At 50.9% G+C, this 26,556-nt stretch overlaps 2 protein-coding genes across 2 annotated transcripts; one reads left to right on the forward strand and one right to left on the reverse strand.

Annotated features, from left to right (window-relative positions):
* Positions 1 to 5,152: 5,152 nt before the first annotated feature.
* CEP68 (centrosomal protein 68) lies at positions 5,153 to 10,695 on the forward strand. The gene is made up of 6 exons (XM_054290159.1): positions 5,153 to 5,555; positions 6,071 to 7,504; positions 8,578 to 8,700; positions 8,926 to 9,022; positions 9,492 to 9,647; positions 10,328 to 10,695. Exons 1-6 carry the CDS (start codon positions 5,175 to 5,177, stop codon positions 10,357 to 10,359), a joined length of 2,223 nt encoding a protein of 740 aa, XP_054146134.1. The 5' UTR covers positions 5,153 to 5,174; the 3' UTR covers positions 10,360 to 10,695.
* An 871-nt stretch (positions 10,696 to 11,566) lies between these two features.
* On the reverse strand, positions 11,567 to 25,151 carry RAB1A (RAB1A, member RAS oncogene family). Its single transcript, XM_054290160.1, has 6 exons — positions 24,766 to 25,151; positions 18,597 to 18,669; positions 16,446 to 16,541; positions 15,006 to 15,101; positions 13,867 to 13,998; positions 11,567 to 13,628 (listed from the first exon to the last, which is right to left on the reverse strand). The coding sequence occupies exons 1-6, from the start codon at positions 25,149 to 25,151 to the stop codon at positions 13,431 to 13,433; spliced, it is 981 nt and encodes a 326-aa protein (XP_054146135.1). The 3' UTR covers positions 11,567 to 13,430.
* Between the last annotated feature and the right edge of the window lie 1,405 nt (positions 25,152 to 26,556).

Here is a 26,556-nt window from a genome sequence, read left to right on the forward strand (position 1 = left end):
GGGTGTGTAAGCAGGATCACAGCCTGTAAGCAGGATCACAGCCTGGAATACCCCACCAGTTCTGCCTGAGTACAGCCAAGCCCATGCTGGAGCTTTAGATCAGTGTTGAGCTTCAAAGAAATGTGCTCCAAAGAATGAGAATGGAGTGAGAACAGAGAGAATGGTCCATAATGTGGAAATCCTGACCTCTGGGGAAAGGAAAAGGCTAACAAGCCTTGAGAAGAGAAGGACAGACACCTGCAAACACTTTTCCAAGAAGGGTTAGGCAGCCCAAACAGAGTCCTGAGCAGTTTGTACAAAGACTAATTAATACTGTTATCAGTCAGGGAAGGGAAGGTTAGGTCCAAGCCCTGCATTTGCTGACGTCTCATCCATCCCAAACATTTGCATTGCGAGACTGAAATTTGATGCTGAAGATGGTGCAGATGCTGTGCAAGAACATATGGTGCGCCTCCAGGCTTCAGGTTTCATCCCAGAGAGCCGACTGTCTGCCTTGTAGCTTGAAACCCTTCAGGGCAGAAAGAAGGGACACACCGATGTGCCAAAGAGCTGGATAACTGCAGGTCACTGCAGTTAGAGCATACTAAAACTCTGAACACATACAGCTGGTGTTCATGATGGGTCCAGTTCTGTGCAAAAAACATGCATGTTCTCACCACAAAGGGAACTTCTCATATATCAGAAGTACACTGCTTTCAAATCTGATCATCATAAGGAAGCTCTAGTTCATGTCATAGATATGGAGATTACTGATGAATTGTTGCATACACAGTTGCACAGGTGCATTGTCTTTGCTGGAAAAACCCAAGTTTGAAAGAATCCTGAGGTCTCAAATCAGCAAGAAAACATCCTTGTTATTCCTTGCCAGCCTTGAGTGAGCTTGGGTGAGAGTTTGGCTGGGTTGACCCTCTATTATAGATCAAATAAGCCAGTTTCCCTTCAGCAAAGTTCCTAACAAAGACGGCCAGATGCCAGCAGAAGAAAATCGGTATTGTCCCCCTGAATTTCTTAAAAAAACCTCTCCTTTAGATCACCAGCCGATTCCCCTCTTGTTTATTGACACCACTCAGCCCAAGCCCAAGGGGAGGGGAAGGTTTCTGCAGACATCCTGGCACTTGTTTGATGGGGGCGGAACAGGACGCAGACCTTTCCTGCCGGGGCCGGCTGCTATTCAGCTCCCAGAACAATGCCTGGCAGCTCCCGAGGAATTTACACCAGCTAAAAACAGCCCAGCCTGGGCATGAATCATGGCCCATCCGTGTTTGCTTCCGCCTTTCCACCCAGAGGCCTGAGAGCAGCACGGCCCCTACTGGCAGGCAGGCGGCTCCCTGGAGAATGAGCAATAAACAACATTTCACAGGGATTTTCTTTCACAAGGGCTTTGCCTGTGTGAACGCCAATAAAAAGGCAACTCTAGAAAGTGTGCATCCGGGGCAGAGGGATGTGCAGCCTGGAGGAAGATTTGTTGTAACATTCATCAAAGAAACCCCAAACACAGAAATACTACACAGGAACAGAGATGATCCTGGATCTTTCCTGGCTGTGAGCTCTTCTGAGAGTTCTACCGTGAGTTCTACTGCAGACTTACAGCTCCGCTTCTTGAAGCAGCCCCGGAAAAGATATTGCCACTGTTTCTCTAGGGAGCAAAATGTAAATAAGCCAGCTCCTGGATGTAAATGGGGCTGGCTCCAGTGGGTGCAGCAGAATAAACCCAGTTCCAAGCCACTGGGAATCTGGACCATAACACTGGGATGGCAGGCCTGGAGCAGGCAGCAGGGCCATGGAGTGTGCCCAGGACCAAAGCACAGGCCAGGGATAGCTGTGCTGCTCCCCTCACCCTGCTGCCAAGCTGAGGAGCAAATCCAGGATGTCTCTTTGGTCCTTCCTGGCCTAAAGCTGGGAACGATATTGTCCATAAAGCACTTTATCAGACACTTGACTTCTAGAAAATCACAGCATTAGCTAAGAAATAATCTCCAGGTGCAGCTGACATGGACAAAAACCAGAACCAGCCAACGGACAGCAATGAGGAGAAAGGTTTGTATTTCTGCATGACATGGGAACTTGTCAGGGTATGTCCACTCCAGCCTCCAAGGAAGGTCTGGCCAGGTACAAACCCCAGAGCAGCCAGCTTTAAAGCGTGGCCTGGGGATGTTCCCAGAAAGCCGTCCCCGAGAGGAGGGCAGGGCAGGGCCGGCATCCCACAGGGATCACCCCCAGGGGAGGCCTGGCACCGGCACCGCCTCCCGCAGCTGTGCCTGGGGGACACCGGGACCCCTCGGCCCTGGCGCGGGCAGCCGCCGCCCACGCAGGGCCCGTTTCAGTCGGTTCGCTGTGCCGGGGCACAGCTCCGCCTCGGGAAGGTCAATAGCGGCACAAGGAAACGCCCTGCTGTTGACACGAGCTCCTCAAGCGCGGCCCGGGACGCTGCTCATGTTCCCGGTGCCCGCCGGGACCCGGGCCAGGCCCTGAGGGGCCGGGGCGGGGCCAAGGGGCGGGGCCAGGGCGGCTCAGGGGGCGGGGTCGCGCGTGTCGCCCCCGGCCTTCCCGCGCCGGGGTCAGCGCCGGCCGCGGGGCGGGGCTGCCTCCGAGCTCCGCTCCCATTGGCTACCGGGCGGCGGGGGCGCGCGCGCTGACGCACCCGGCGCTGCCATTGGCTGCCGGCGCGGAGGGGGCGGGGCGGGGCCGGCGCTCGGTGAGTGAGGGCCGGGGCGCGGCGTGAGGGGGGCCCGGGGGGGATCCCGGGGGTCCCGGCCTCGTTCCCTTTGGAACCCCGGTACCCCCGGGCGCGGCGCCTCCTCGGCCTCTTTGCCTGTACTTCTTGTCTTTTTGGTTAATTGCCGTTTTTTTCCAGCGGCGGGCAGAAAGCGGGCAAGGAGGGGAGCAGAAAATAGCAACCCTCCGAATCCCGCAGGCCTGAGGGGCGAGAGCCGTGTGAGTTTTTCCCCAAAACAAGCCCAGAAATGCTCCCCAGGCAAAGCGGCGCTGGCGGGAGACGGAAATTCCATCAGCATCCGCTGCGCTCAGTGCATTCCGTCAGGCAGGCGATCCCGGGGCGGCGGGGGCGCTCCTTGGGCAGAGCCCTCCTTGTCCGGCCGCCCTGGTGCCGGCGGGTCCCTTCTGAGGGCCTGAAACAGCTCGGGATCGCTTTTCAGGAGAAATCCCCGCGGACCTTCCCTTTGAAATGAATGAAATAGCCCCACTGTCTTCTCTTATCTAAATCCACGGGTATCATTTCTGTGAGACAATGCAGGGCTTGGCTGTTCGGGCTGTTTTCCTGTGCTTTTGAGGCCAGTGGAAAGTTTCCACCGTGCCTATAGCTGTGGTCCTGCATCCCTCCTCAGTCCTGCCCGAGGATTTGGGATTGCTCCTTCCTGTCGCCAGGGTTAATCTGGATGCGTCGCTGCCACTGGCAACCTGACCTCTGAGTGTTTTTGGGCTTGTTGGAAAATGGTGAGAAAGCTCGTTCGCTAGACGCTCGCGTAGCTGGGAGTTGCACTTAGCGGCAGTAGTGTTCTCGCTTTGTTGTTAAATATGATTTTTGTTGTTAAATATGACTTTTTGCCGGATTGTTCTGTGTGCGGGGTGTGTGCGGCATCCCCGTCTCGTCTGTGTCCGGGTGTGGTTGGATATCCAGCTGCCTCTGAAGTTAATTGAAATCAGCTGCCCGAATTAGAGACTTTGGAAAATGCAGTGATGAAAATGCTCTGGTGTCCCTTTAAATACCCGTACAAATCCTGCAGTAAGCAGATTTACTCTCACTCCTGTGTATTGGCAGGTTTCCTGGTTTCTCTTTAGCATCCAATTAGCTTCTGGAGATTTAATGAACCTGTGAACCAGCACTTGCTCTTTTTTTAAAGACCAATGGCACGGTAGAAATGTAAATCACTGCTTGCTGCCTCTGTAAGATAACAAATGATCTTAACTTCAGAATATTTGCTCTCCTCCACACAGTCAGGAAAATAACAGATGGGTCATGACCTGTGAGTTTTATTTTATGTTGCTTAACGCATGTTTTTCAGATTTAAGGTCAAACTTTGATGGTTTTTACAGTTGTTTTTACTGGGCTGACACCTGACCCAAACCACCAAATCTGGTGGAGGTAAAGATGTTCAAATTTGAATTTAACATGGCATCTTAAAAATAAAGCTGTCCTGAGGCCGACTTTTGGTTACAGCACATTCACTTTTAAACAAGGGCAGATTTATTGATGACATTTTTCCAACAACCCCACCTCTTTGTGTGGAGATCCAGCCTTTCCGAGAGCAAGTATCATCTCGTTTCCCACTTCCAAATATTGTTTGGGAATTCCTTCTCGCGTCTTTTTTTTTTTTTTTTAATAATTTAAATTTCATTTCAGTTGAGTTTGCTGTGGGTGCTCCCTTGGCTGGCCTCTTTGCTGGCACAGCTTGGGGAGGGAGTACCAGCAGAACCACTCTGCTGGCATTTCCCTGCTGCCAGCACCTTGGTTTGGGCTGGAGCTGCTGGAGGAGGCTGTGTTGGGTCTCCTTCATTTGGCTCACGGGTTATCCTGCAGCAGCTCCTCACTCTAGCCCAGTCAGTGCCAGTATTTCCATTGATTAATTTCCCAAAGTGTTAATTCCATGAATTGAGGTAGAAGCTGCAGAGCTGAGCTCCAGGTTTGAGTTTTACAGCCTCCTACCTCCCTCTCTAACTTTTTATAGCTGCTTCTTGCTTCTGGGTGGCTTCTGCTTCAAGGTTTTGGGTTTGTATCTTTAGAAAACACTCAGCTTTCCACCCCAACAGCTTCAGGGCTCAGCCATGCCAGGAGGTGCTTCATGTCCTGGTTAAGGATGGCTCACTCGAGCCCAGGGACCTCATGGGGCACAGAGTGTTGGGGACATTGGCCATCACTGCCTGGTGTAAAGCCCAGGTTTGTTCTTGGCATGGCCAGAGCTGGAATGAGATTTTCCCTGTGTGTCACACCCTCAGAAGCAGAAAATGCTGCTGAGATGGGAGGGTTTGCTCTCACCACTGCCCCACCTGGTGCCCCAAGATGCTCCTTTATGAATTTCAGGGTCTCACCCCGATCTTGCTTCAGCCCTTTGTTATTGGGCGAGCCCGGTTTCCTGGCACGGAGACAAGGGGGACGCTGAGATGCCGTGGCTGTGTGCTGTGTGTTCCAGAGAGCCCGAGGAAGGAGCTCTGTGCTGATGGCCGTGGGTGTGGGCAGATCGCCTTCTGAGGAGTCCCTGCGCGGGAGGGCCGAGGGCGATGGGCGGTGGGACGGCGCAGACACGGAGATGGAGTTCCCGGAGCCGGCAGGGGGCCTGCACCACCTTCTGGGGACAGAGGAGGCCAAGCCCAGCCAGCGAGGGACACAGGGGGTGGCAGTGAGCAGACACGGTCACAAGGCCACTGATGTCACCCACGGAGGCTCCAGCTGCCACCCAGACGTGTCTTCAGCATCTGCACCCGGATTTCCCAGAGCGAGAACAAACTCCTCAGGGAAAGGGTTGGTGGATAGAGCTGCTGATGGTGGCCCTGTGCCTTGTCGAGTTGGCCACTGGTTCCTCTCCTCAGAAGAGCAGCAGGTGAGAGGGTTTGTAGCTGCAGGTGGGAGGGTTTGTAGCTGCAGGTGTTGCTGCACCACTAGGAAGTCCCAGGAGAGATGGGGTCCCAGGAGTTTGTCAGGGCTCTCCCAGCAAGGGCTTTCCATCTCTCCCAGACAGAGTGTGCCCTGTCTAGGCTAGGATATGTGGTGGGGAGGGGCTTGGGCTCCAACACCCAAGCTGTAGCTTCCATTCCACGTTGCCAGTGCAGAGCTGGGAACTTGCTCAGGACAGTGCACTTTAGATAAGCCTCTTGCTGCTGGATGGCCCGTGCAGCTTCCCAAGCCCTTGAGATGCCTTTCCTTATAAGCAAGCCCTGCTCTGAGCAGCTGCAGGCCATCCCACAGAGGGAACAGGGTTCCACTTCCAGCCTCAGCTCATGGCAGGTCCAGGTTGGGCTTTTATCTCCATATCCCAGCACAAAGGACCCTTTTGTCCGGATGTTTCATTTCCTGCATGTCTCTCTCCCTTTCCTTTTCCATCCCGCCCTTGAGCAGGTGAAGGATTCAGGCGGCTGGGGCCCGGTGTCCAGCCCTGCCAGCTCTGCCGAGGAGAGCGTCCCTGCTGGCAGCCTCCGCGATGCCCACGTTGGCCGTCGGAGGCAAAGTCTGGGAGCTCCGTCCCCGCGTCCCTCCACGGCGGAGCTCCTGCGGCCCCAATCCCCGCCCAGCCCCGAGAGCGCCCTGCGGAGCCGCTCCGCGCTGAGCCTCTCTGCCCTGTCCTCAGAAGGGAGCGGCCCCTCCGAGGAGCCGTGCGGCAGCGTGCCGGCCAGCACGGCTGTCCCCTCTGCGGCCAGCACGGCTGCCCAGGACCTGTGCTGCCCATGGCGGGTGGAAGGCAGGGCCCTGCAGAGGCGGGAGCCCCCCGGCGCTCTGCTCGGTTACCGCGGCTCCGTGGGGCGCGTCCGGGAGATCTCCTCCTGCCAAGCCGATTACTGGGCCTGTGCCATTCCGGATTCACTGCCCCCATCTCCGGATCGCAGCTCACCTCACTGGAACCCCCACAAGGAGTACGAGGACCTGCTGGACTATGCTTACCCACTGAAGCCCAGGTACAAGCTGGGAAGGATACCGGAGCCTTTCCTCCATGACTCGGGAATAGGTCTGGACAGCTTTTCTACTTCCCCTGAGGGCGTGTCCAGGTCCACCAGCATCTACGGCCGAGCTGGGCAGGCTCAGGGAAGCAGAGAAAACGGACTTTGGGAGTTTGTGGCCTCTGCAGAGAGATTCTCCACCCCGAGGCCTGGAAAAAGAGCCTGCTCAGGAGCTGTCTCATGCTTTGAGCCTTCACCTATTGCCAAAGCATCATTTGGAAGTTCTTCCTCTTGCCTTTCCAGAGGTTTTGCTAAGGATGTAAGGGTGGAATCATCTGGGCCAAGCTCCCCTGGGCCCCCTGCTGCCGATGGGAGAAGCTGGGATACCAGAGGAAGCCCAAACTACACAGGGCAGGTGGAAAGCACCAGGAGGTTTTTACCCACCACACGAGTGCTCCCCCTGAGGAAGGAGTGGGAGACTGATGAAGAATTTCTCTCCCTGCCTCCGAGACTGAAGGAGCTGGAAAGACTGGCTCAGTTTTTGTCCAATCTTTCCTTAACTATAAGGATGCCTGGGCATGACCACCACAACCTTCCACACCAGAGCACCAGCAAGGAGCCCCTTTCATCCAGGCTGGCTCCTTTTGAAGAAGGGAGAGGTGGGGATGGCAGAGGGAATGCTGAGGGTTACGCTGGGCTGTGGCGGCACCGCAGCTCCCGAAAGCCCAGCTGGGAAAGCACAGAATCGTGTGGCTGGAGCCACAGGGATCCTCCCTGCGGGCTTCATCTGCCAGCTGCTCTCAGGGACACACAGGATGGGATGTGCCTGGATGAACCACGGGTCAAGGGGCATCCAAAGAAGAGCCAGCAGAGCGACTCCCTTATCCAGTGTGTTAAGGTAGGCTGAGACCAGAAATAAAGTTTATTCCGGGAAGATCTGGCATAAAGTGTGCCTGTCTTTATGGCAGGATTAATTTAAGCTTCCCGTTCTGCATGATGTGTCCTGCCTGGCAGCTGGAGGTAATTTATGCAGGGGGGCTCAGCAGAGCAGATAATTCCTTCTGATGGAGCAGGAGCCCATCTTGCCTTCCCTGGGGCTCAGTGTCACAGGCCGGGCTGGGTGGAGATGTCAGCTGGGTCCCCCAGCCCACACGTCCTGCAGTGCTGCTGCACTGGGCAGGAGCTGCAGCAACTCCTAAGGGTTTCCTGGTTGTTTTGTGGATTATTAAATTCATCCCAGCACTGTGCTCCCACCCTCCTCTCCATCTCCTTCCCACCCCAGTGCTGGGACGAATTTGGAAATGATGCTAGGCTGTGTGCACAGGAGTGTTATCATGCACATAGCTGCAAACTCATCTCCTCCTCTGGTATGGAAATAACTCTGTTGATTTAAAAGCATATTCTCTGTATTTGTCATGCCAAATTGTGATGCCAGACAAAAGCACTGCTTTATGGCAAACTCCTGAGGAACAGGAACAGGTCTTGAGCCTGGTTTTGGTGCCAGCAGAGGCCCCTGGGTTTCATGCAGCATCTTACAAAAATAATCCCTTACCGAGACTCTTTAAAAATAAATGAAACCACTTAATTGAACGAGACAATCCCTTGGGGGAACCAGCTGCAAATTAACTGTATGGCTCTGGTGAAGAGGATGAGGATACCTCCTGGGCTGGGAGGTGCTGGAGGCCAACCTCTCCTTCAGCCTGGGTGCTAGCAGCCTCCAGCCCCTCTCCATGCAGACATTTCATGGTGGCCCTCAATTCTTGCTGGAACTGTTCAGGAGTTTAAGGTTTTTTTGCCTTTTTCCCATTGGACTCTTGGTTTCCCAAGCTTAGGGATGTTTGTGTTCCAGGGTCAGAGAGAGGCAGGGAACAGATGCTTTCCAAAACACCACTGGCTCACCTCTTCATGTCCCTGCGCTGTCTCTGCTGCAGAAATAGATCAGTGACCCCCTTTTTATGCTTTGTTGAGCAGATGTTTTGCTGCCAGCTGGAGGAGCTGATCCACTGGCTGTACACGGTGGTGGATGTCACCGGCAGCTGGGTGCCACCCTCGCCGGATGCCGACAGCGTGTTGGCATCGCTGCACCGCTACCTGGTGGGTGTCACCCTTGCTCTGCGTCCTCCCCTCTCCTGTGCTGCAGGCAGCAAGCAGAGGGATGCCAGGCAGCACTGGAATGGTCCAGGGTGCTCTGCGTTTGCCAAGCCAAGTTTGGGAGCACCGGGAACCTGCTTGGCAGAAACTGCTCCCTGGGCAACCTGCCACAGGTGTGTGTTTCAAAAACCCTCCTAAGAAACGCTGCTCTTCTCCTTGCCATGCCAGGAGTTCAGGAAGGATGTGGCCGACCACCGGAGCCTGACTGAGAGCGTGCTGGAGAGGGGAGAGGCTCTCCTGGACTGCATGGCATCGAATTCCCCAGGTGAGGAGCAGCCCTAGTGTGGGGCTGCTCGTGGACACAGGTGATGCTGGCCAGAGCATCTGCCCCCCCATAATCCCTGACCCGGCCTGGCCAGCACCACAGCACACACAGGGTGGTTGCTCTGGTGATTTGCAAGAAGGGATTTCTAAGGGGTGGGCTGTAGCTGCAGTCACCAAAGGGGTTTTAGAGGTCAAGTGCTACGTTATGAATGGACTTTCTTGCACAGTTCCAAAGATTTTCTCTAGGACCCCCTACTTCTGCATCTTCATGATGAACCTGGAGCCTCCTGGGTCAGTCCCCACCCCCTGCCAATGCTGCATCACAGTGGGGATGGGATGAACAGCACGTTATTGATTTTTAACACTTGATTTCCTTCCAAAGTCTGCCTGGACCAGCAGAACTGTCAGCTCTGACAGACACTGAATTATCGCAGTCCTGTCACCTCCACTCAGGCATTTTTGCTTTCCAGCTCTGAAGGACACGCTGGCTCTGATTGCCAAACAGTCGGAGGAGCTGGAAAGCCACGCAGAGCACCTGTACCAGTCCCTGCTGGCTGCTGTGGGCCCCGTGCGGGGCAGGGACGCGGGGCAGGACACGGGGGCTGCAGCACACGGCTGCTCCCTGGGTAAGCTGGGGCAAAGCAGCCTGGCGGCAGAGGCACAGATGGGAGGAAGCACAGCAAGAGAAACTCTCCAATTAGCAAACACCAAACATCAGCCTCCATTGTTACTCCTTTGATTCTGTTTGGGAAGCCTGAGAAGGCAGCAGGGAGACTCAAAATAGATGCCTGGTCGTGTTTAACCGTGGCAGGGTGAACCAGCTGATGAAACCCAAGAGCACGAGGGGAGCGATGGCAGCTCCGCAGGGACTGGGCAGGCAGGTCCCTGTCACTCAGGACTGGGGGATGGCAGCAGGCCAGCACAGACACCTGCTCTGCCCAGATCCCTTGCACAGCACAGGGGAGATGAGGAGGGGATACATTCTGGTTTTTTATTTTCTCAGAAACATTCTGGTTGCAGCATAATGGTGGGGAAGGGAAGCAAGTGATTTCAGGTATAGGGGCTGGAAACCTGGTTTGCTTATTTCTTCTAATTTCAAAGAAAACTGGAGGCAAGTGTTTCAAGGGTGCCAGCCTCTGAGAAAAACAGTGTCTTAAGTAGTGTTTGGTTTGTTGTAGTTTTTGAATTGCTGCCTCTACCCAGCTGTACCCTCTGCACTGGTGAGATGGGGGAATAGAGCATGGGGCTTTCTTTCTTTGTCAGACTTCAGGCAAAGCACAGCACCAAACACCTCACTTTATTTCAGGTGCTGCCTCTGTCAGACCTAGGCTGCGTTAGCCCATCTCAGGAGGGCTGAGAAGAATTGCAGCAAGCACCAAACCACCTCCATCACCTCTCCAGAGATGCCAAAATCTGTGTCCAGTTGCCCATGGGGCTGATTGCAGCCTGGGTTTGTGCCATGGCTTGAGAAAGGTGCTCCATACAGCAGGTGTGCTGGGATGTCCAGAGTTGTGTAAGGAATGTACAGCTGGCCTTTTCTGGTTTGTTTTTTTTTAATAGCTTCCCTTTTTTATTGAAGTGGGCTGTTCTGTGTTAGCAAAATGTCAGGAAGTTTTTTAACTGAGCAATCCATAGTGTGCCGTGCGCTCGCTAAGTAAAGCCGTGTGATTTTAATAGCCCTGTTCTCATGGTTTGTTTATGCTCGTCAAAAATAGGTGTGAGAAGCCAAGAAATAGCAACTCCTTCTGGTTCTTGGGAGCAAACTCAAGGCCTGTTTATAATTACCACTCCCTGCTGAAGCAGAGCCTACTTAACTTTCAATTTTGTTATTCATAAACACAAAAAGCTGTAATAATGAATCCAAATAAAATAATAAACAAGGGAGTTCAGGCAGGGAGGAGCCAGGTTCTGTGTAACCTGCTGCTGGCAGGAGCTGGGGGTTAGTGCTGTGCTGGTTTCCTGGGGTGAAGTTGTGCCTTCCCCCCTTCCAGCTACTGCAGTTAAGTCACTGCTGAGAACATTCATCAAGGGTTTCCACACCCTTTCCCCAACAGAAAAAGGGCAGCTCTGAAACAGCATAAGGTAAGTGGCCAAAAAAATTACAGAATGTTGGTACTTGGCTTTAATTAACCTTTAACCTGAACGGCAGTGATGTATTCTGCACAAGAACACAATGATTTCCTCCCATTCCTATGAACAGAACAGAGAGAAGTTTCTGTTCTGTACAAGTAGAAGGTGAAAGCAAAGTTAAACTGAAGCAGTTACAGCAAATAATTCATTGGGGTTTGTGGGGGAGGGTTGGTATTCTCCCATCTCCTACATCCTTGGCTTGAAGGGCAAATTTTTATGGCCCATTGTGGCAAAAATATTCAATATTTCAGCTCACAGGTAAGAAACAACAGTGCCTTTTCCCAGGAGGTGTAGGCCTGCTCTGCCCTCATCACACAGCTCAGCCTGACAAGCCCAGGCTTCAGCACAGAACAGCACCGGCCCAGTGACCCACTGGTGACACTGAGGGGGAAACAAAGAACCACCAAACACCTGGTGTAGCCCAACTGGTTTTGCAATGCTTTTATTACTGTATATATTAACATTGGTTTGGATAGTATGTAGCAGGCATCTCGACATTGAAGTTCATTTGTGCACTCTCTGCAGGGAAGATGTTTTACCCTCAACACACCTCCTTCTGCTTCACTTCCTGATCTCAGCAGCACTCACTGCTCCTCCTGCTCCTGAGGAGCAGCAGGTCATATTTATAATGAATTATACCAACAAGCACATCTCTACTAGAAAGCACATCACTTTATTGTGAAGGTCTCAAGTGGAAGAGTTCAACTTAACCATGACAATACTTTATGTATTACAATTGCCTGTTGATTTATGCAACTATGTTGAAGAAAGCTGTTAGCCAAAGTCACCCCCCCCCCCAAAAAAAAAAAAATCAGAGGATATTTGCACCAGTTTTAGTTTATACCTCACAACATACCTAGGCTATATTTTTACTATCACAGGGTGTATTTACTACTAGGGGAATGTTACATGGTCTTTCAAACATGAGACTATTTACAGAATAGGCTGAACATTTGAGTTTAGATAAAGCTGAACAATTTTACATGTATAGGAAGTGTTATAGGCTAGCTTTCCTGTGGCTTTTAGCTAGACATCAGGCACTAATGATTTGATTAGCTCTGTACAAAGAATCACACACCATCCAAAACCTCTTGGCTGCTGGTTAGTTCCAAATTGTTTGAGAAAGCGCCTACTTTGAGCAACAGTATGGTGGGGGCCTTGCTCTCCCCATGTCACCCTCCTGCTGCCTCGCTGCAGAAGGGATAGAAGCTAAGCTGTTGCACTAAGTCAGAAGGTACTGATTAAAAGAGGATGGAATTAACAGTATATAGAAAAGACATAATATACTGGTAGAAAGTCATACCTCCTCAAGGTTTCGCTGAAATCATTCATGTTAGGAAAACACTGTTCTCTCCCCTGCTATGCAAAGCTGACGGGAATTCCCTACAAGAGTCCTTGAGAAATAAATTAAGTTCCAAGACTAAGTTAGGGAACTGTTGTACATTCAGAGTGCATTATGCCTCATGAACCTTGGCTGGGTGTTTCTGGTACAGCACTCGTGCCTTGAGCACCATGACAGCTCAGGCTTTGGGGCCACAGTCACTGGGCGAGTTGCAGGGAAGGTCTGAGAGCCATGGCTGCACACACAGATATGTTGTTTTGTGCACAATGCAAGCCTGATTTCCCCCTTAGCCATACAAATTAAGACAATATTTATCACCATACAGTTTGATATTACTTCCAATAAGTACAATATTTATTAAACATTTCTTCAGTTTTGTTACATATTGTGCAACAAATTACAATATTCTGCAGCCACAAATTATATGCAGAGTATGAAGAAACTATTAATCAGATAGTGTGATCTCTCCATTTATAATTCTACAAGAAGGAACTAGCAAATCAGATCTTACATATATCTTACTAAATTTTATGCATGGAAAGTGACAGACACTGTTGTGCTGTTTGATACAAAATGGCTAAACTTCATCTTCAGAAGACTAAACCTGACATCTAAACATGCCAATAGAAACATCAAAACAAAAATACATCCTAACCAACCACAGGAAACAGTCTGGTATCAGGAAAAGCAACAAGGATTACACGTTTATAAACCAGCACACAAAGGTTTAAAACAGTTCTGAAAATGAAGTTAGCTGTCTTGAGTCAAGGGAATAAAAAAAGTCAGTATTGACCATTTACAATCTCTGACCTTTGTGGAGACGGTAAGAATCTGTTGTAGTGCAGCTACATACAGTACAATTCAGGCAAATTTTTTTTTTTCACTTGGGTTCAGATTGCAAATTCATTGTTGTGAGACAAAAGGGGGGAGGCAAGTTTTAGCAGCAACCTCCACTAGACTGCTTGACTGGAGTGCTCTGAATTTTAACATTGGACTTCTCTGCACCACCAGCTGTCGCTCCCGGGCCCATTCGTTTTTTAATCTCGGCAGCCATGGTCATGAAAGACTGTTCTACATTTGTGGCATTCTTTGCACTGGTTTCCAAAAATGGAATTCCCAGAGAATCTGCAAATTCCTGCAAATTGAGAAACAGTGAACAGTAAGCTCATATGCAGGTTCATACCTCATTTCCTGGAGCATCACTGGATAACTCACAAGTTCCTGAATCCCACCCCACACCCCATGTCCAGTCTAAGGATGAGTTGCAGGGCAGGAGGTCATTAAACTGCCCCCATTTGTGGCACCAGGACACCTCTGTGCATGACAAACCAGAGCAGGGGCTCAGCCAAGCAAACCCACGAGTCCCAACATACCTTTGCTGTTGTATAGTCTACTACTTTCTTTGTGGTCAGATCACACTTGTTCCCCACCAACAACTTGTTGACGTTTTCACTGGCATAGCGATCTATCTCCTGCAGCCACTGCTTGACATTATTGAAAGACTCCTACAAGATAAGAGAACTGTAAGCAAGGCCCTTGATGGAGGGGAAAGTTCAGCACTATCCCTTTGGTCATGACCAGGGAAGAGTATGAGGCACTGCACTTATCCATGTGATGAATCCATATGATAGAGTCACAACCATGGGAAAGGACTCTCCAATGCTGTCCAACTCCCCTGACGGCCCTGGGACAGGCTGGTCGCCACAGGGGCCACCCAGCTCCTGTTCTCAGCCCTACACAGTCAGCCCTTCCTGCACTCTTCCCCCTGTAATTTTTCCCTGCTCCATATATTGAATATTCTACATCTTCTACCATCTGGGGCTCTTCTTCCTCCTCTTGTAGCAGAGATAAGAGATGTGGCACACAGCTGAAACTGGATGCATCCCACATATTTACTAAGCATCAGGTGTTAGATGCAAGCCACCTTGTTGCAGATATGCTGGAACAACCTCTGACTCCAGAAATGCTGGACTGATACTCCAGTTAGTGGCTGAACACAAGTGTTCTTTTTCTATTAATTCAGGAAACCCTATACTTCCCAAGTGCCTTTCAAACAACTGCACCAGTTCTTCAGAGATCCTTTCAGAGAAAACACTGGCTCAGTTGTATCTTGCACCCAGGCTGGCAATTTTTTGTTCCAAATGCCAGTCTTTACTGCAGACCACAGTTCAAGTACATTCAGAAATCTTTCAACAATTTCCATCAGTAACTCAGATTTCCTGCCACCAAAGGCAAGGTGAGAGGTATTCACACAGGACAATTAGTTACCTGTTCACCACGTTTTAGGTTAAGCCTAAGATACAATTGCTTAGGAGCCACAAATCCCACTGCTCTCTTTATTTCTGTGTTTTATTTCTGCCAAACCAGAGGCAAACACATATATTTAGCTTGAAAAGCCTTAACACAGCCTGTAGAACTCTGTCACTGTCTCCCTTATGAGGTGCCCAGCTGTTAAATTCCCCATTTACTCATCAGCCTGGAGAAACCCTGCAGGCCCAGGTTTAACACATACCTGATCTGTAACATCATACACAACTATGATGCCATGAGCTCCTCTATAGTAACTGGAAGTGATAGTCCGGAACCGCTCCTGTCCCGCCGTGTCCCACTGCAAGGCAAGTGACAGGGTCAGCTCCTGCAGCGTGGCTCAGCAGTGCTCACAGCAGCTTCCAGAAACAGCTCAGCAGAGCAGCCATCCCACTGCAACCACAGCCACAGCAGGGGCCCTGAAGCTGTACACACCAAACAGGATTCGAGGAGATCACACATTTTAACTGAGAATTACGCTCTGTACGTACTTTTCTAAAGTGCTCATTTGTTTGGTTTCAGCCAAGTGTAGTCAAGAGATCTCTCTGGGGAAAACATTAAGCAGCTTTGACCCATGAAGAAGCCATGGTTCAATGGTTAGAAGAGCAAACACAAGCCAGGACTTGAAAACCTGCTAGGAATAAGGTCAGAGAGCTGCAGGTCTCTAACATGACCACTCCCTTCAACTTTCTTGGCACACAGGCTTCAGCAAAGGTATTTAAAGGCAACAACTCCAACCAAACTTGATTCCCTTCTCCTGCTGGGAAAGTTAAAAAAGGACATAAGGCACTTGACTTCTTCTCCCACCCAGATCAGGAGCAGGACTCACCCAAACATTTCTCTCCCTGGAGCTGTGTCAAGAATAGCACTGGCTGTGTATTAAAAACAGACTTCACAGACAGACTTCAGCAGTAACAGCATTCCTAGTAGGCTGCTCTGTACTCTGGACAGTTACATTCGAGACTGGAAGCTCAAGCTTCTGGCTGTAAGCTGGACTCTGCTCCACAACACTGAATCCCTGAGTCATTGCCTTCAAGTCCTGAGAGCCTCAGCTTGAGCTGGAAGCAGTGGCTGACAAGGATTGTCTGACCTTGCACAGATATTAGATTTCATCACACCAGTCACCCTTCTAGAGTGCTTCAAGATTAAAGAATTGCCAAGTCTCTTCCCCTGTTTATTCCAAGTGAAAGGCCAAAAGCATAACCAGAAAACATCGCCCAGTGCTAAGGCAGCCAGGCCAGTTACAAGCCTTTGTGTCAGTTTTTCCATTCAGGTCAACAAAAGCAGTTTCCAGCACTTAAGACAGTGCAGCAGCCTGGTAGTAACAGCTGCTGTGGAATTCAGGCATCTTGGACAACTGTGGGGTGTTCCTGCACTTACACAAATCCTGGCAAAATACTGCAGAACTACACCAGTTTTGATATGGGAGCACTTCAGCACAGAATCTCCTCTTCCAGGCCTTGATAATGAGCACCCTTCTTTAGGGACAGGTAAGTCTTGCAAAAAACTGCCTCGCCTCTTGGAACAGGGAAAATACCCCTTGTATTTCAAAGTGTTTTCAAGTACAAAATGACCACCAGTAGCTGTGGATATAACTTGTGCTCCAAGAGACTGAAGCACACAGGAGTTGAGAAATACTACTTACTATCTGAAGCTTGATTGTTTTCCCATCTAGTTCTATAGTTCTGATTTTGAAGTCCACACCAATCGTGCTGATGTAACTTTCTGTGTACGTGTCATCCTAGGAGAGAGAGTGAACGTAAGTCAAGGCAGCTGCACCTCTTCTGCAGTCACCTACTTCATTATGCACCAGTCAGACAAAGGTACTTAATTTAATTTCCTTGTAAAACCAGCCTGATCTCTCATGGCAAAGTCCAGGAGGTGGCCAAGCATTTCCACCAAGTATTTACTTTTCAAAAATTCTGCAGCTTTTAAAAGCACTAATCAGAACCAGTCAAAAAAAGCCTCTTTTCTGGAAATCCTGTAGTGTCAAGTCCCTGTGAGCTGCAGTGTAAAAAACAGTCTTTGCTCATGGTAGCAGACTGAAGGGCTACTTAGAACAGCCACTCAAGTTATTGAAACACATCACATTTTTATTTTCCTTTGATGGCTTTTGATCTGTGTTACATAGCAGCTACCTAGAACAAGTCAGAGGCTGCCTCAGTCCCACCTGAGTGTCAGATGCTCTGCTGCTGCAGCTGGTTGCTAAGGCAGGTTAGAGTTACAGCTGGAGTGCTCGTGCTGAGGCCTCTGCTCTGCAGCCCGTGTCGATGCAGGAGGGAAGGCACTGCCTCAGCAGCTTGCAGGGACCTGACTGCAGTCTCCAACAGGCCTCAAGGCACACAGAAACTGCTGGGTCAGTCTTTGCTACCTTCTAGTGACTGTCAGCTTGTCAGCATGAAGGAGGTTTCTACTCCTAAAGTACCCAAAGGGTACAACTTCACACACAATGTGCCACAAAAGGCTTTATGCAACCAGTAGGTATCACAAAAAGCAAGGGATTCCTCTGGGCTGCGAATGGAAGACATCTTAGGTAATACATCCAAGGAAGAATAAGAATGACATGACATTTGTTTCCTTAGCATTTCAGTACTCCAAAGGGTATGTCTGAAAAGCCTGAAGAAGTTTAACCTACAGCAGCAAGAAAACACAGGTGTGGTATGCTGTGCTAATTCCTTCTGTCAGGGTAAAACAGTTTGGTTGGAAAAACACATCTCAAAAGGAAAAGGCTACTCAGCTGCAGAAACATCAGATAACACAGCACAAACTTCAGTTAGCTATCAAGAAGGAAAAGGTGGATTATTCACATGAAGCCAAAATTAATTCAGAAGTATCTGCAAGATAAGCAGGTTAGACCACTCTGGGAGCACTGCTCCAGCTGTGGTGTCACTTCCAACCCACTGCCTCCCTCCTGTGAGCAGAGCAGGTGACATCCTCCTACTGTTTGTCCTGCTACCAACATCAGCCACAATGGCTTTAACTGAGGCTGTGTGTACACACCAATTGTTAATTCACATTAATAATTCCAGGTACAACAGGCTCGTTGCAGAGGTGCCCAGAGGAACTGCTCAGGCTGTGGAAACAAAGCCATCATCTTGCAGCAGTGCCACACTCAAGTTTCTGAGTTCATGCCCCATATCCTGCTTCCCTCCTCTCCTCCCAGGGACACGGAAAGCCGACCTTTGGCACAGACACAGATAAGTTCACTGGACTTCAGCTTTTTCTACCAAGAGCTGTCAAACCCATTTTACATTTCCTTGCTGACAGGGAAACTAGAGCCAGAACAGCTCACCAGCAATTTTAACATTCCCTATAGAAAGCAGGAGGCCTTATTATTCCTAGAGTATTATTTACATTACTTCTCTGACTAAACAACTGGTAGGTCTTTTTACTGCAGATATCAAACTTCATCTGCTTGAAATGTTCTTATCAAGTAGTAACTGATCAAGGTCTGTACTCCTCATTCCTAAGGGCACACTCCCAGAATTCCTTCCATCCTCAGCATTCTACCACTAGTGTAATGACGGAAGTTAAATTAAGGTACCTCGTTCTCAAGTAACAGGAAAATTAGAATTAATCTTAGCTGGACATATTATTGATATTTGATATTGATTATTTCTTTCCAATTTAGTGAAACAATTACATCAGATAGAGGCAAATGTAAAAGACAGGAGGAGTTTGCAATACTACAATTATTCTTGGGTATTACCAGGCCTGTCAGACAACATCCCTGCTACCTGAAGGGAAGCTCTTGCTAAGTAGCTCTTTTACACAGTTTCCAAGCATGATCACTTACTGCAAACCTAAGTAGAAGGCAAGATTTCCCAACACCGGAGTCTCCAATCAGAAGTAGCTTGAATAAATAGTCACTGCAGAAGGAAAAAAAAAAATTAGGTCACTTAATGAAAAACACTGTCAAGAAAGAAGTTCCTCACAGCCAGTATAATATGACTTTTGAGATGAGTAAATTAATTCACTGCTAGGGAAATCACCTACAACTCTATTCAGTTTAGAAATTCACAATTTACTCGGTAAGGGAAGTATGAGGTAGCTGCTCTGGGCACAGCATTGTTGTGTGGAACTCACCTCCCTGGGAAGTTACTCTGAGGATAAGAGAGGCACTGTCAGCAGGAGTAGCACAGTCCTACCTCAGCCTTTGTGGTCTGGCTGAGATGGAAACCGTGCCTGCAAGTGAATGCAAGCCCCCCTGTCTGGCTGAGGAACTTGGTGACACACAGGAGGTGCTAACAGCCTGCTGCCCTCCAGGGCCATTGTCTTTGCTTCTCTGGACCCAGGGTTTGATTCCACTGCCCAGCTTCACCAACACCAGGGAGCTGCCAAATGCAGCCATTTCTTTCCTCAGTGCAAGTTACTCATCTTTAGTTCCAGCAGAATGCAACAGCACAACTGAATACCCATCTTCCACAACAGACTATGACTGGTGACCAATACCACACCTGCCTTCCAGGAATTAAAGCAAAGCTCAAGTCACTTCCAGATGAGGATACATCTCTGGGGGATGCCAGGTGTGGTATCAGTAATTCTCAAGATACACTGCAAGAACTGACAAATCTTGTGCTTAATGCTGAGTTTTCCCAACATTAAAGAATAAGCACAGAGTCACCGACCAGCCTATATTTACACTTCAAAGAGTAGAGAAGATTTCACTGTTGGCAAAATATGAGGTTTTGTGTTAGTCCTAAGACTAATGGGGAAATTTCATGCTAGAGAGCAATTAACAGAAAAATAACAACCCACCACTTACACAAGTTATTTTGCTTCCCAAGTACTACACTAACTCATTCTCAGTTGACAACTCTTCGGCCCTGTAACAGCCCAGGACAAAGTCCTCTTCTCACTTAATCACAACAGCCATATTTCTATGTCTCCTTAAGCAAGGGGAGGTAAAGATTAAAGACATGTGGAGTGCCTGAAGTGCACTGTCCCATCTATTATTCCCTAGAATTGCCACTGCCGCTGGCTGGCAGGAATCCAGGCAGGAAACTGCATCCATGCCCAGCTGATAACAGCCCAGCAGACGGCCAAGCCAGCTTCTCACCACTCCTGCTCAAGTGCCTCTCACCTGCCTGGGCCCAGGCTGCAGAACACACCCAGCTGGAACCTCCAGTCTCTGCAGCACTCCTGCCAAGGCTAGAGACCAGTCAGAAGTGCTAAATGTAGCAACTAATAACCCAATCCTTAAAAATGTACAGCTAAAAGCACTAAAGGGATGGACAAAAAAAGTCAAAGGATACCTAGCAGTTTACAGTCACAGAATTCACCACTCCACCTGTCAAGTCATGTACTACCACAAGGCAAGATGGCTTTAGGAGAATGACAACAAACCCCAACTGTTCAGGGGACCTAAGGTACATCACCCCACAACCCACACATCTCAGTACTCCGAGGTGGCTGAAGCACCACTACAGACCAGAAAACTTCTCACCCCCAATAACAGGAGAAACTCTGCAACCTGGAGAGCAAAGTAAAGTATGAGGGCTCCAGGACCTGCTCCACTGTTACACCTTGCCTTGCCTTCCCCCCCACCACTGTGCCTCAGCTTTCACTCAGCTCCTTCCAACTCCAGCAGGAAGTTCGTGTTGCTCAGTTCCCTACAAAGAGAATTTTCAGCAACCCTGAAGTCAAATTATTACTGACAGCTTGTAGCATGTTATAATACCCTTGAGAATATTAAAACAAGAATATTAGCACTGTATTGCCTTCAGTAAAATTAATGGAAAAAGTAACTCCTTCCTGATAGAGGTAAGGCTTCAGGTGTGGGTCTGAGATCCACTTAAAAACTTCCACTTGCTTCCAAGAGTAATCCAGGTTTCCCCAGGCCCCAAACATGAAAACTTCTCTTCCTCTGCTACTCCTTGTGCTACGAGCAGCTCCCAGCCAAGCCTCCCCATTGGATCTCTCACCCTTCAGCAGCAAACAAGAGCAGTAACAGTGGGCATGCAGAACAGATGTTGAGCTAACACAATGAGACCTCAGAAGCCTTAAGCACTGAAGCTGGTATCTTTGCTATTTAGCTGTCCCCTCACTTTGGGCTGCAGTATTTCCAGAATCACAGAGACACACAGTGGTCTTCAGGCACCTGCCTCAGCCCCACCCAAACCAGGGCCAGCACCAGGTGCACAGCTGGAAAGCCTTCACTGAGTTAGCTCTGCCTCTGACCTTAGAAACAGGTGCTGTGTCACAAAAACTTATTTTGGTGGCAAGACTTTCATCAGTTTGGGAATAGTGTAAGTAAGACTCTGGGAACTTAGGGTTTCAATTTTTTAGAGCAATCCATATTCCAATATTGTAGTGCCTTCCTTCCCAAGTAGAGCTTAAAGTTTTAAAATATACAGCTCCCAAGACCTTTTAAAATATAGCAGGTGCCTATTTAGGGCCATAAGAACCAAATGTGCAGTTTGTTAGAGTGTGATGCTTGACACAGCTCTTGGGGACAGCAACAGTTTAAATCAAATAAAATTTTGAAGAGCTATAAAACTTTGCAGAAGCCTATTTCTAGGCTGAGCTACACCAATAGAATATTTGGTAAAGGGGTGCAACTGTAGCAATGCATCCAACAAGCCACTCATGTTATTTGGTATTTACTCCTGAAGAGCCACACAAACACTCCTGAAGCCACTGAATTTTGCTCTTTAAATCTGGAAGCGTAAAACTCATCAGCTCCTCTGGTTTAGGGAGCCTTCAAAAAGCTGGCTGAGCTGTGCAGCACAGCCCTCTCCACGCTCCTGGGGAGACAGTGGGAATTCAGGTTAATCATTCAATTATTTCTCACCATTTACATAAGCCAGTCATCCTTGGGTCCTTTACAAGAGCACACTGGAAGAGCATGTGCAGCAAGGCAGGTGGGTATGGTGAGTAAGAGTGAGGCTTTCAAATCCTCCCCATAACTTCCTCTTGCCACAGAGATAAAGGACAAAGATGTTAAATGTAACTGCCTCTTGCCAAAAAACAAAACAAAAAAAAAAGGCACCTCCAAATCAAGATGAGGACAGATCTGGCCAAAGCTGTGTGGAACAAGGGATCTGTGGGCCCCTAAGATAGTGCTGTTTATCTAATTTGTATAAGGAGGCATGTGGGGATTTTTTAAATGCCAGGAAGGTTTTATGCCAAAACAGACAAGGCTAGTTAGTCACCTGTCTGCAACAAGAACTGCTGGAATTGGCTTCAATCACTGATGGCAGCTGCAGGTTCACTGTAAACAGGTACTCACAGCAGCCTCGAGCCCCACTCTTGGTGCTACCACCCCAGACATGGTGAAGAGGTGCACGACTGTCACTCTGATCACACTCTGTCTGTGTAAGCAAACAGAATCCAGCAGACATGATGCCACTTGGCATGGCAGACTGCTGGTTAGAAAGGTTACAACACAAACACTTCCAGATTATTCCAGCAGCCTAGGAGCTGTCACTCAATTGTCACCTACTAACCACCATCAGCCAAGACTGAAACCCACCTCTCTGGTATTCCCAAGCACTTCTGCAGAATGCAGGAAGATGCCCCCCAAGATTTGCTCCAAAACCCACTGAGCTTCCTCACCTGTGCTGGAAGGTACCTAGAACAAGGTCCAGGCAGAACCCAGATCTGATCGAGATTAACTCCTGATCCCACCTGGCTGCTCTGCCAGGCACCCCCAGCGTGTTTGTGCTCCATGCAAGCAGCCCAAGGGCAGGAAATGCCGAACCTGACACGATCTAGTCACAACAGAGTCAATATTGACATTCTGCTCACTCAAACACCGGCAGGGAGGGAGGGACACAGCGAGCACATCCCAGTGCTGGGTGGGCAGATGTTTTCAGAATTCAGCTTCCAAACACTGATTCTAGAATCACATCCACCCCTCTTCAGCTCCTTCACTCAATCTAAAAACTAACAGTCCACTGGGCTGTCCCACAGCCCTGAAACCCCAAGGAAGCTCTCAGAAGCACAACTCCCCTTCAAACCTTTGCACAAGCAAATCTAACCCTGTAGCTTTATCAGGAAAGCTGAAGGAAGTAGGCCTTTAGTTAGGAATTTTAACTAGCTATGCCACTGACTTCTGATTGAGTTCTGGCCCAGGAGAGAGGATTTGGGGCTGCAGCCTGATCTGAGGCTGTGATAGGGAAGTGAGAATGTCTTACATTATAGGCAAGGCACTTCTGAGAGGGTAAATGGAGGTATCTCTTTACAGGGAACAGAAGCAGCAATGTCATAATCCCTTAAACCTTATTCCTGTTTTAACAGGGATCCAAGTACACACATCACACTGACAGGTATTTTCTGTCCCTCTCACCACACCCTTCCCATCTCCTCCCCTCATCCTGCTGACACCACCCTCTCAGGAAGTGGCAATTTAACACTTCGAGTTAACGTCCAACTCCAGCTTCTCCTCTTTGTTTCACTTTCAAGAACTCAGCCGTGCTCACCACCAGGACCAAGAACGAGTCTCTGAAAACACTGACCTCAGCACTCAGTACCTCGCTGCAGGGAACCACCCTCTGCATCAGTCTAGAGCTGATGGACTGCATGAAAGGCAAAAAAATCTATGGAAAAAGCCCCTCCAACTCATTTCTCTCAGTGGCCTAACACTCTTTTGAGGCAGCTTTCCCACTACAGAACTCAACAGCCTGCAAGATAAATTAACTCTTGAGAGCCATTAGGACCATGGGGCACCAGCAGTTTGTTGGGTTTTCATCCACTGCCCACCTCCAGTTACTGTTTTGGTGTCTCCCAAAGCTACAGGAGCAAGTTTGTGATGTCATCTTGCCAAGATGTAACTCGAGTTCCTGGCTGTACCTCCTGGGTGTCACCAGCTCCCTCACTAGCCGATGACTACTTGTTTGCTCCTCAGGTGATTTTCATGGACTCACAGTGCCTGCAACGAACCCACTGACGTAAGCTGAGAGCACAGGAGCCATGGCCACACGAGTTAGGAGCTGAGAGAACAAAATTGTGGGTGCCTTCCAAGAGCAGCTTCCATGGATATCCAGAGCAGCAACGTCACACCACACGTGAGTTTTAGTACCAGAGCCACTCCAGTGGCATCAGAGGTGACAGGGGCTTCACCACCCCAAACTGGGGTGCCAGCAAAGCCAGCATCAGTGAAAGGATCTTAAACACAGTGGAAGGATCCTAAACACACCCTACAAGGCTGAAGACTTGGAAACACAGCAGCTGATTTTTTTAACTTTCTAAATTAAGCTTAAGCCCTTCCTCTAACTCACACAAGAAAATCTGGAACAAAATAAAGTTTATTGTTCCCGACAGCCTGGTGGCCAGGACACAGCTCCCCGAGTTTCCAGAACAGGGCCAACCCCTGGGAACAGAGCTCAGACAGCCCAACTCCCGAGCAGGCCAGCTAAAGGAAAAGGCCACACTCACGCAAACCCCCCCAAAAACCGCTCGTGTCATCACCAGGCTTTCTCAGCAAGCGCTATTTCAGCTGGAAACAGCCCCAAGAGCGTTCTATTATCGAGTCACAGCGTTGCAAAATCTACATAGGCAAGAAGTGTTTTGCAAGAGCCATGTGACACACACATGACTTGCAGCTAAAGCGAAGGGTGGACCCCTGGCTACGGAGCCGCCGCCGGCCGGGGGATCGGCTTTCACAGGGCGCCGGTGTCCCCCGGTCACTTGTTGGAGTCCAGGCCTCGCCGTGCCTTCCCGAGCTTCGGGAAAATCGCCGCGGCTGCGCCCCACGGCGGTGCCGGGGCGGCGGATGCCGGTTCCCCGCAGGGCCCCCGTTCCCCCCCGGCCCCGAAGGACCCACCCCCGGGCGGCCGCGCTGCCTCCCGCCCCCCACCCTCCTCCTCCTCCTCCTCCCCCGCCGCCGCTCGGGCCCGAGCGCGGCTCCGCGGGCACCGGGGGGAGGGGGGGCGCGGGTCCTCGGACTCGCGGGCCCAGCGCGGTCCCCCCGCGCCCCGCGGCGCCCCCAGCGCGGCCCCGGGGCCGCCCCGTCCCGCACTCACTATTCGGGGTTCATGCTGGACATGTCCGTGGGGCCCGCGGCCCGAGGGACGGCGAGCGCGCTGTGAGGGGGCGGTGCGGCGGCACCTCCCGCCGCCGAGGCAGGCGCTCCGCGGTGCGCTGGTCCGAGGGAGCCGCGATCGCCCGGCGCTCGGCTCGGCCCGTCCGCCCGCGCCCGCTCCGCGGCCTCCGCGCTGCGCCTCAGCCCAAAATGGCCGCCGGAGCCCGACCAGGAAACGGGGCGGCCGCTCGCCGAGCAGCGCTTACATGGCCGGGGGGCGGCCGAGGGGCGCGACGGGAAACCGAGTCCGCGCCGCCGCCTCCTCCCGGCCGCGCCCCCTCCTGCGGACTTGCTCTCCCGGCGGCCACCGCGGCGGCGGCAGCGCATGCGCGATAGCCGGCCTTTCTTCCCTCGGCCCCGTCGGCTCGGAGCGGCGGCCGACGTCGCTGATTGGCCGGGAGGCACCGGCCGGGGGTGACGTCAGCGGGCAGACGTGGCAGCTCGGGCGAGTCAGCGCGCGGGCGGGGCGGGGGCGGGGTCTCGGCGCGCGGGGCGGGGCCGGGATGGGGCCGGGCTGGGCTGGGCTGGGCTGGGCTGGGCTGGGCCGGGCTGGGCTGGGCCGGGCCGGGCCGCGCCCCGGCTCCATCCCCGGCTACATGCCGGCCTCCATTCCCGGGCTCCATCGCCGGGTCCATTCCCGGCTCCATCCCCGGCTCCATCCCCGGCCTCCGTACCCGGCTCCAGCCCGGGCTCCATCGCTGCCCCAGTCCCTCCTCCCATCCCTCCTCTCGTCCCCTGCTCCATCCCTGCCGGCAGCCCTGGGTCCATCCCGGCAGGGCGTTCTCTCTCCCGACGGTTCCCTTTGCGGGCCCGGTTCCCTTTGCGGGCTGCCGGTGCCTCAGCCGGGCCGCCCTGTGCCGGGGCTGCGGGGGCCGGGGGAGGCGGCCCGGCGGGCACAGCGTGCGGAACAAGGCTGCTGGCAATGCGGGCAGGCCTGCGGCTGCGGGGAGGCTGCCAGGAAAGGGAGAGCCCGCTCCGGAGCCCCTCCAGCCGCTCCCCTCCGCGGGCAGCCATGGAGGGAGGCTCTGCAGTCTGAGGCTTTCCCACTTTGAACGTGGGAAGCGCATCTGGAGCAGCACAGGGCATCTTTAGCTCCACTAAGGCCTGTGTTCTTCACCTGAATTTATAAGTCACTGTCCCTTTTTGCATCTTTTATCAAAAAAATCTGCCGTTGCATCTATTATCAAAACTTCTTTACAAGCATTAATCACGTTTCACTACATTCTTTAGGCACAGTAAATATTTCTACGCTCTAGTGACTGCTGGGGAGTGGGCATGGAGAGACTGCCACACGCCTGGGATCTCCGAGCAAGCAATCTGTAAAAGCTGGAAGATTTCACAGTATGGGAAACTAGTTTCTGGTCAAGCACTTTTAACAGTCTTGCCGAATCGAATTGTATTGCTGACACTTCAGTTGTTGATGTTCTCAGGTTTGTTCCTAGCAAAGCCCTGGCCTTTTCAACAGCACCAGAGAGAGCACAAGCACAGAACAGTACACATCATTCCAGACTCGCACACAGGGCACTGCTAAATCTTACAACAGCTCCTTGTAATCAGCTCGGGAATTTAAATCCCACACTAATACACATTACCCGACATTATTTCATTACAAAGGGCACAGTATAATACACGACCAAAGTTTATCTTCCAACCAGCTCAAAGGACAGGAGGGACAACCTGCACATGGACTGTGAGATCACTGACACACCTGTGCGGGGAGTGTGTGCAGGAC

Source organism: Melozone crissalis, unplaced genomic scaffold, assembly GCF_028551555.1.
Source record: "Melozone crissalis strain CALT ecotype California unplaced genomic scaffold, PUWL_Pcris_2 ptg000081l_1, whole genome shotgun sequence".
Lineage (NCBI taxonomy): Eukaryota > Metazoa > Chordata > Aves > Passeriformes > Passerellidae > Melozone > Melozone crissalis.

Coding starts and splice junctions, on each gene's coding strand:
- CEP68 (XM_054290159.1), top strand. CDS start 5,175: ATGGCCGTGGGTGTGGGCAGATCGCCTTCTGAGGAGTCCCTGCGCGGG. Junction 8,701..8,925: donor CATCGCTGCACCGCTACCTG/GTGGGTGTCACC, acceptor TTGCCATGCCAG/GAGTTCAGGAAGGATGTGGC. Junction 9,023..9,491: donor CATGGCATCGAATTCCCCAG/GTGAGGAGCAGC, acceptor TTTGCTTTCCAG/CTCTGAAGGACACGCTGGCT.
- RAB1A (XM_054290160.1), bottom strand. CDS start 25,151: ATGCGCTGCCGCCGCCGCGGTGGCCGCCGGGAGAGCAAGTCCGCAGGA. Junction 15,102..16,445: donor AAACAATCAAGCTTCAGATA/GTAAGTAGTATT, acceptor CTTGCCTTGCAG/TGGGACACGGCGGGACAGGA. Junction 13,999..15,005: donor TGTATGATGTTACAGATCAG/GTATGTGTTAAA, acceptor CTTATCTTGTAG/GAGTCTTTCAATAATGTCAA.